This window comes from Nothobranchius furzeri, chromosome 17, assembly GCF_043380555.1.
Source record: "Nothobranchius furzeri strain GRZ-AD chromosome 17, NfurGRZ-RIMD1, whole genome shotgun sequence".
Classification (NCBI taxonomy): Eukaryota; Metazoa; Chordata; class Actinopteri; order Cyprinodontiformes; family Nothobranchiidae; genus Nothobranchius; species Nothobranchius furzeri.
Window position 1 is genome coordinate 21,395,675 of NC_091757.1, and position 9,683 is coordinate 21,405,357.

The 9,683-nt window shown below is 40.0% G+C and overlaps 2 protein-coding genes across 4 annotated transcripts in view; one reads left to right on the forward strand and one right to left on the reverse strand.

Moving 5' to 3' along the window:
- ppm1f (protein phosphatase, Mg2+/Mn2+ dependent, 1F) overlaps nucleotides 1-9,683 on the reverse strand; it is a 123,512-nt gene that overhangs the window by 77,737 nt on the left and 36,092 nt on the right. The gene's annotated exons all lie outside the window — the stretch shown is intronic.
- Nucleotides 1-9,683, forward strand: part of apba1a (amyloid beta (A4) precursor protein-binding, family A, member 1a) — a 28,320-nt gene that overhangs the window by 9,352 nt on the left and 9,285 nt on the right. For both annotated transcript variants that reach the window (XM_054734300.2, XM_015975695.3), the window contains exons 6-7: nucleotides 7,948-8,133; nucleotides 8,256-8,435. In XM_054734300.2, coding sequence (XP_054590275.1) covers nucleotides 7,948-8,133; nucleotides 8,256-8,435 — 366 coding nt within the window. The remainder of the gene's footprint in view (nucleotides 1-7,947; nucleotides 8,134-8,255; nucleotides 8,436-9,683) is intronic.

The following is a 9,683-nucleotide window of genomic DNA, read 5'->3' on the forward strand; positions in this document are numbered from 1 at the left end:
GTTGTAGGGATCAAAGGAACAGCGCTAGGCTGGTTTAAATCCTACCTGTCTGACAGATTTCATTTTGTAAATGTACATGACAAATCGTCTTCATACTCCAGGGTTACTTGTGGATGTGGAGTACCACAGGGTTCAGTGCTTGGATCAATTCTTTTTACTATATATATGCTTCCAATTGGTAAAATAATTAGACAGCATGAGATAAACTTCCACTGTTATGCTGACGACACTCAGTTATATTTATCCATTAACCTTGATGAACCTAAATAGTTAGGTACAGGCTTGTCTTGAAGACATAAAAAATTGGATGACTCTAAAATTTCTGCTTTTAAATCAAGACAAGACTGATGTAGCGGGAATCCACATTTTTTATCCTCAGGTTAACTTTGTTTGGATTTACACGGAGAAGAACAATAACATTTTCACACAAAGGTTTCTTTCACACTTAGCAGAAAAAAGGGGGAATTTGAAACTGGCCTACAATCGGATTAATTCCAAGATACCATTTTCGAACATAAGGCTAACCCCTACATTTTCTCCCAGGAACGTAAATTTTACCAAGTGACTTGTTTGTTTCCCTCCTTAAAGAGCGGGTCAATTGAGCCTCGGAGTCCTTCTCCACCCACGTATCAATTTAAAAAAATGCAACATTAGTAGGCGTTGCCTGGAGGACCGAGAAGGCGGAGCCGCGGCAGTGACGAAGACGATGGCTAACTAGACGAAGCTAGCTCCCTTCACTCTGAGCAGTTGATAGAAGTGGAGGACGTTTCTCCCCCTCCTTACACAGACACTCGAGAAGAAAGGGACCAAGTCTATTTGGAGGAGACAAGCGGACCTGAGTCTTATTGTTTTGAGCTTGTGAGTTGCCTGAAACTCCCAGAACCGACCCAACAGAATCACCTCTGAAAGGTAAGTAGCCGTTAGCCATAGCATTGGATTAGCTGCAGGGTTTGTCTCCACGGCCCTAAAAAGCTAGTATTCAGCATGTTTTAGAGGTTTATCTGCTTCAGCACACCTGGTTTTAATCAGCAACAAATAGCTGAGCTGCTTAACAGCTAATCTAACCTGTTAAAGCAGGAAAATCCACTGAAACATGCTGGATAGCAGCTCTCCGGTAGCTCTGGGCTCAAGTTACAGTCTGCTGCATAGAAAGTTATGAAACTACCCCATGAGAAAATTATTCTGTAATGTGTTCAGCCCACTAAAACTGCCCTGATTTCTTTATTTATTTACTGATAACAGCTGCTCTCTTGGTTCTAGGTCCTCTGGTGTCTGCAGCTGGTCTCCTCTGCTGGTGTCATCAGGATCAGGAACTTTCAGAAGAACGTGCCTTTCATTGACTCTTTCCCCCTTATTTGTTATATTAATTAAATAAATCTCAATTTATATATTTCCTGTTTTTGTTCATGTCCATAAATACTTAAACATGCTTGAAATTAGAACGAGCTTTTAACAGTGAGGTGCTAGTTTAATTAATCACAATAGAGCTAGTTAAACATGCAACAAAAATGTGATATTCAATGTAATTTATAAATATCCATTAAAATATCAAAACTGGAATCTATATGAGATATTTGGCAGCACAAAAAACTTGTCAAACACAATATTTATTATAATAATTGTAGGCAGACAGGAGACAGAGCTGATGGAGGTTCTCAGTCATCGAAGGATGGCTGAAGGCTTTCCAGGAACAGGAGATGTGGTGTTGTCTCTTCTCTCTCTATTCTGCCAGATGAGCTGATAGGTTACAGGTGTGTGAGGACATCCTCATGCTGTCACAACCAGATGACAGGAGTTATCAGGTGATCAGCCAGGCTAATGATGAGATGCAGAAAGAAAACAAATTCAGGACAGTGTACAATATGTGGTGTTGCTCACCTTATGTGCTCTTATAGAGTATTAACGTGTGCCTGCCTCATGGTGTAGAGTCCATATTTTGCTGAGTGTCTTGCAATAATGCAGGTTATTAGTTAATTTACTTTTGATAGCTAAAACAAAATATTTAATGTAAAAGTTATTTTCCAGGAGAATCGGCTCACACGTCACCACCAAGTGTCACAGGGGCAGAATCAGTAGCCTCCGTCATGATGTAATCACATACTTATTTAATTGTTAATATCTTAAAAATTCTGAAATGTTTTAATTTTTTTTTAACCTTGAACAGTTCACTGAGCTTGCACTGTCACTGAGGTGGAAGCTGGAATCAACAGCAGACACCTCACATCTTGGTCTTTTCAGGGGGTCTGGACGCTCTGGGACCTTCTGGAAGATGAATTTTCATCATGGTCCCCGTGGGTCACCAGACACACTGCGGCTGTGAACTCCATTCTGGCTGGCTATGTAAAAACAAAGAAGCAGCACATTTATAAATGTTTAAAAGAGCATAAAATCACGTGCAACAATAATCTGTAAAACAAATTAAAACTAGAAGGTGATAATAAAATGTTTACATTGAAGATTATTAAAAATAATTCACCTTTGCTACAGGGAAGGTTTCACATCAGCCTGGACAAGTACATTCATGCAGCTAAATCAGTCTGACAGCCAGTGTCTTGGGTAGATTTAGCCTGAAAAAAAAAATAGAAGCACATTGTTGTTGGGAGTTTATAAAGTCAGATAATATACAAAAGAATCTCCTATATAGGCGCTTTATAACATTCCTAGTGTGTGATCATTATAACGTAAAAGTCAGTCACATATGATGTGGAGAGCCTGAAATGCGACCTCCTGAACAGAATTCCTTACAGAACCGGGTCGCAAGCTGGATTTCACGCTGTAATGCTGTCAACTAGTGCAGCGTTAGTTAGAGACACTGTTGCAGAATCACCGACTGACTAGCTAAAGGAAGTGAACCACGTCTCTCAGACTTTGCATTTAGGTAGGGAATTGTCTTTAGAAGATGTTAAAACGTTTATTTAGCGTACTCACCTCAGACTGGAGCCCGCCGTGGTGGGGGAGCAGAGTCGGTGGGCTGCATCTAAATCGCGGAAGAGCCACGGTGGGCAGCCTCCCTCTTCAAACGGAGGTGTGCAGAATCGCGGGTAAAATGCCCACAGAGTCACCGCAAGCATACTACACTACACCTACTCACCAATACTAACACGATATGGAACACTAAACCCGAAATACTTTCCCAATTACACTAACAGCCAAACACTAACTAAACTACAATATACAACAGCCAAGCTAACACTAAATAAGTATTTATAACACTAAAATATATGCTAAAGACTAGGATATGCTAATGCTAATGCTGAACTACAGCTGACCTATGCTCGCTTGCAAATCCAACTCCCACTCGCCACAGGGCGTGGCCGAGACGCTCGTTGCTTTTATAACTTTGGCACGGAGCTGCTACGTAGTACTCTACTGGTTTACGTAGTACTTTACTCTTTAGCCATTGGCTAAAATTTATTCAAAATGACTCAAATTCTATGTTTTCAGCTGAAGGTGGCGCATTACTGTGGTTTTTAGACAGAATTTTTAATTTTTAAAGAAAATGCACCAAAATGCTAAAATAAAGAATGCACACATTTAAAACACTATTAGACACTCATTTATACAGTTCATCAGCAAAAAAAAGTTAATTTAGACGTTACTTGCTCTTTAAGCAATCGAGAAGCCGGACATTATTAGGTCTTGGTCTGTCTTACCTCAGCCTGCCAAGAACTGACGCTCCCCAAGGCCAGGTGCTCGTAAAACTTCTCAACAGTCATTCTGGAAGATTCCAGGATTTAGTCTTTATCAAAACTCTGGTATTTTTCTGTTGATCCACAGTCAAAAGGTGTTTTAGGTTGTTCACCATTAAAATTCAAGGTGTTCCGAGTAAATGTTTAAACTTTTACCAGTTACAAACCTAAACTGGTTGAACTGTGTTTTTTCTTTCATGTCAAACTTCTGCCATTGTGTTTCACCAGTTCAAAACAAGCCCCCACAATGCGGCTCAAAAATTGACTCCAACCCGGAAGTACCAAAATTTGCAGTTCCACCCTCATCCGCTGGGGGCTGGTGTTAGAAGCGAGCAAATCCTCTTTGACTCCCATGTTAAAAATACCAATTTCACAGCAGAACTAGCAGTACTTTTATCATTGGAAAAGGATGCTAACTCGTTAGACTGTTTGGGAAACACAATCGGGCTAACTGTCTTGGGAGATTAGTTAGCCTCTCACTAGCAGAACATGGGTTAATATTATCACTAATGACTTTGAAGAAAAAGGCTTGTCTTTCCTTATTTAATCCAGAGTTGTGTGCAGCTGCATTCTGAAGGTCTTGTAGTGGTCTGGTAGGTTGCTTTTCCTGAATTGATGCTCAGCTTTCCTACATTCTCTTTTCAAATCTGTAACTGATTTAGTGAACCTCCATGCAGCTTTTTGTTTGCTAGAGATACGTTTGACCTTTGTAGGGTTAGCATACATATGTATTTTGGGTGCTTTTTAAGCTCAATATACTACACTACATTTGACCAATAAGATGTGAATTTCTATATAAATATTGAAATCCAATCTGATTGGTCTTTGAATGTTTAACCAGAAGATTTAGAATTCTTTGTTTATTCAGGAATCATAAGACACTTTGTATTAATTCAGAGAGAGTCAAGTTTATGAAAAGTTAGAAATTTATTTTCTAAACAATTAAAAACATAACAACTAGGAAACACTTTATGTGATGAATGAATCTAACTGGATGGAATGTGAGGTGTGATGATGTGTGAATGTGACGTTATCAGAACCTTCGTATCTGGAGAAGCGGAGCTCTGAGTGGGAGTGAATTTGGTTTGCATTAACCTAGAAAGTTGATTTCTAATAACGGCATAAGACACAATCTTGTCGTGTCTACATACCCTTACCGGAGACTCTCTTTTTGATCCGAGATGTCAGGGAGTCTGTGGACCCCACGGTACCGAAGTTCGTAGAGAAACCGCAGTACGACCAGGTCAGTCCAGAGTCATCTCCAGATCACGACAAACAGGTGGACTTGTTTTGCGTCTATGGAAGGACTCTTGGGGAGTCTGAGCTGTGTCAGCTTTGTTCTGAAGGAAATGTTTTTGGTCAGCTGTAGCGTGCAACAGGTTTTGACAGCCTGTCAAAAGATGCGTTGGGAGAAGAGGCTTCCTCCGATGGTCAGTCAGAGTTAGGCTAAAATGAATCACTCAGGAAGTGATTTTGTTTTAATAACGGCCATATTTTGGTTTACTGACAAATCAGAACTTGCCATGAAAATGGGTTTTGCCAACAAACCTCAGATACACACCTCCCTCAGACACGAAGATGCTGATTTTGTGGATAAGAAAATATCTATGTGCAGTGACGTTGACTTTAACTTGCGTCATGGAGATATGGTGAGTGTGTCTTGTCCAGTCTCATACGCTGATTAAATTTATAGGTCATATTTTTCAATTCATCCCTATTAATCTAAGCACAGATTAATCAAAACATTTCATTTAACCATAACGTTCATTCATTATATGATTATTTAAGTATTCCATTTGATCTTTATTTTAACACTTTATTATTTATAACATTATAAAATTATATTATAAATGTTCATTTCATTATATGATCTAATTATGAAAGTTCATCCCTCTTGTTCTGTGAAGCAAAGCAGTCTTAGATAAGAGGGAGCTTGCGAGGACCTTGGACAAACAACAGTACCTTTCTTGCAGATTAAAGACACCAGTTAGGACTTATGTCTCCAAATGAACAGATACTGAAGAGGTCATTCTGCAGATGAAAAACTGACCATTTCTGGAGGCTACACCTTTTTGGGTGCAACGGTGTCAAGGTGATTTAAAAGTGAATCAGCACAGCTGGTTCAGACTTGTTGATGTATTCATGCGTTCTATAAAAACTGATGCAGTGTTATCACCCAGATACCTTTTGCTGAGAACAACTGAGGTGTGATGTGTAGGAGGTGACATGGGTATCTCAGAAAAAACACAGAAGTGGTCAGATAGACCCACATCCTCAACAACAACGTTAGACCCATCCACATCTTTGGTTATGATTAAGTCTAGAGGTCATCCCGGATCGTGGGTTTGATTATGAACACCCCAAGAAATTGTTCTGCAGATTTGTCATTAGCACCATCAACATGAAATGGTAAATGGCCTGTATTTGATATAGCGCCGTCTAGGGTCCTGGAACCCCCCAAGGCACTTTACAACACAATCTGTCATTCACACATTCACACTCTTGTGGTGATGAACTACAATGTAGCCACAGCTGCCCTGGGGCGCACTGACAGAGGCGAGTCTGCCGTACACTGGCATCACCGGTCCCTCCGACCACCACCAGCAGGCAAGGGGGTTAAGTGCCTTGCCCAAGAACACCATGGCATTTACCAATAAACATGAATATTAAAGTCACCAGTTGTGAGAAGATTTGCAAAGGCTGTTGTGATAACAGAAAGAAGCTCAGTGAAGTTTGTTAGGAAAAGAGTGCATGACCCTGGAGGCCTGTAGATTACTAACACCAATATCGTGGGTGTACCTTTAACTTCAAAACAAGTACACTCAAAAGCGTGATAAGCACCACACACTATCTGTTTACAGAGGAATGAGTCTCTCAATATAGTAGCTGTAGCACCTCTTCTATCAGACCGATGTGCATTCAGAGACGGGACATTTGGTGGTGATGACTCTATGAGAACTGGTGCACAGCTACTATCGTTTAGCCAAATTTCAGATAAAAACATGAAGTCAAGATTACGAGTAGAGATGAGATCATTCACTAAAAATGACTTATTGCTAAGAGATCTAACATTTAATAATGCATCCTTCATAGAGATGATGAGAGGAGCCTGTTTGGAATGGGCCTGATAAGGAACTGTTAGAAGGTTTCTGGGATTATGTGATCAAAGAGGCACTTTCCTGTACTTTCTTGTAGAAACATAGACATAGGGAATACTAACATTTCATTAGGTCCACGTTTGCCCTGGAAATATTCATGAGTGTCATCTTTCCTGAAATCTGGACCCTTTAAATCTCAGGTAGTGATCAAAAGCTCTTCAGCTCTGCAGAGAGCCTTTAACGTTACTCCTCCATCATCAGGTGGCAAGGGAAAAGAGTCATGGAGCAGCCGCTGCTGTGTTTGTGAGTATTAGCGCATGTAGTCACAAAATGGAGCACTGAGTCCTCCCAGACATGCAGAAGTAGAACTAAGCATGAAATGTAGATGATGTTTAACACATTTATCAGAAATCTAGAAAAAAGAAAACTTGGAGCTACGTTACGTGCATGTGTAGTTTATGTTGGCTAACGTGTGCATCTGTGTTTATGGAAGCAGGTGTCTCTGGGGCTGCCAGCGGAGGCTTACAGCTGAGCTTAGTCATAAAGTAGTCCCAAGCCTAACATGGCGCCTGTGATTCCTTCATGTTACTAATAACTTTCACCTGCAGTCAGTCTGATTATTTAGGTCACCAAGCAGAACTGGGACCACTACTGAGTGATTTTAAGGACATTTTTTTTACTAACAATGCTAGTTGGATCCATTCTCTTACTGTGTTTTATGCTAAGCTAAAGCTAAAGGAGTACAGCCGGGTCAGGCGAATGACCGGGCTGGTTTTTCCCACCTATCCAACTCTGGGAAACATGTCAACAGACTAAATTTCAATTTTGGGTAGAATATCCATGTAACTGAAAATTTTTATGTAAAAACCAACAATTTAAACATTTGCATCCCACTGTACGCCCCTCTTTTGTTTTGTTCATTATTTTATTTTGAAAGGAGAAAACTGACAAACCCCAGCCAGCTGAGAATAAAACTGTATCCATGTAGCCTTCCTTCCAATGTAAATAAGGTGTTTTGTGATTATTTCTGTGTAGAATCTTTACACGCTGCTCCTTTAAGTAAATGGTAAACACACATGTGGCATCTTCTTAACCTTTTCTTCTGTAAAACATCTGAATGATTACTGTTAACGGACCATTATTTGTTATTTGTTTTCAAGGAAACCATACTGGACCACCCCTTACGAACCATCTCCTACATCGCTGACATTGGCCATGTTGTGGTTCTGATGGCCAGGCAAAGGTTTACTAAGCAGGAGGGTCAGGATAATGAGGAGGCCTCAAACTCGAGTCAAGACAACAAGCGACAGTACACAATGTTATGTCATCTGTTTGAGACTGAGGATGTGAGTCTAGGAGGATGTTATCTTCTTTTCATAGTTAATCCATGAATTCAAATGATTGAAAATATAGCACAATGTATTAATATAATTAATATTGATATCCGTAAGTCTGTTATTTCTTCTAGGCCCAGCTGATTGCCCAGTCCATTGGGCAAACGTTCAGTGTGGCTTACCAGGAATTCTTAAAGTCAAATGGCATAAACCCGGAGGACCTGAGTCAAAAAGAGTACAGCAACCTGCTAAGCACTCGGGACATGTACAACAATGACCTGGTCCACTTTTCTAAATCTGAGAACTGCAAAGATGTAAGTAGAACGTAAGCGGTTGATTTTAAAAGCTGTTTCCCAAACAGGTTTTAAGTGCATATTGTATTGCAACTGATTAAATTTGCATTTAATTAGGAACAAAAGGACCCACCTTATAAAAATAAATAAAAACAATGTTATCTTGCCTTTTTGACCCCTTGTTGGGTCATAAGTTTATAAGCTCCACCCTCTCATTTTCCAATCACGATTAGCTAAGCTCCTCGAATCAGAAGCAAAATGTCTTCAAGAAACCAAAGAAGTCCAGTTACCTTCATCTGAACCTTTTTGGAATCCTTTAGAGAATTGAATAAATCCAAAAAGTAACCGGAAGAAATATCTGTATCCTACTTGGTGTAACTTATTTTCTTCAAAACCCAAAGTCGTGGTTCACCGAAAAAAACACTTAATGATTATTTCCAATTCTAAAGGGTCACTGTGAGTGTTTCATGCAGGCTGAAGATGAAAATAGTCTCCTACACCTACCTCCTGCACTAGCTTCTGATAGAAAACAGACGGTGAAACTCTAGGATTAGAAAATCCTGACAGATCTACGTCACCCTGTCACTAACATTCATGGACTCACCCATCTGGACTCACGACGGAGAAGGCTGTTGTTGGTTTAGCATCTAGGAAGCTAACGGATTGCATTAGCAACTGCACCACACAGCAGAACTCCTCCAGACTTGTGTTATCTGAGGAGATAAAACATCAACGTTGCAACGAGCAAACAGTCAGTGGTAGAATCGTGTTGCTGGTAGCCAATCAGCTGAGAGATGTTCAAATATCAGGAAATACAACTCTAAGACCCGCCGTCTGAAATTCACCTCTGATCTGGTAATCTTCTAGGTCCTGAAACAGGCACACCAGGGCTTTTCGTGCCCAACGCAAAAGACATGCATTACTGCTAGAGACCACTGCAAATGTATAATAACCACTTTTAATTTTGTTTTTTACCAGTCGGAGCTCAAATGGAAGCGATACAAAATACACATTCAAGTAATGAGCATAATTATAGTTGGCCACATGTGTACTCCCTCAAGCATCATGTATGTTAACATGTATTTTGAGCAAATCTTTACCTCTTAAGATATTTTCCCTCAGATCATCAGGCAAATTTTACACAGGAGGGCACAACATTTCCTCAAAACCATCATTATGCCTCTTAGTTTTGCACGAAGCCTCTCCAATGGTAGAATTGTAAAAATGTCTTTAAAACACTGGGTTATAATGGTATAAGGCTTCTCCTTA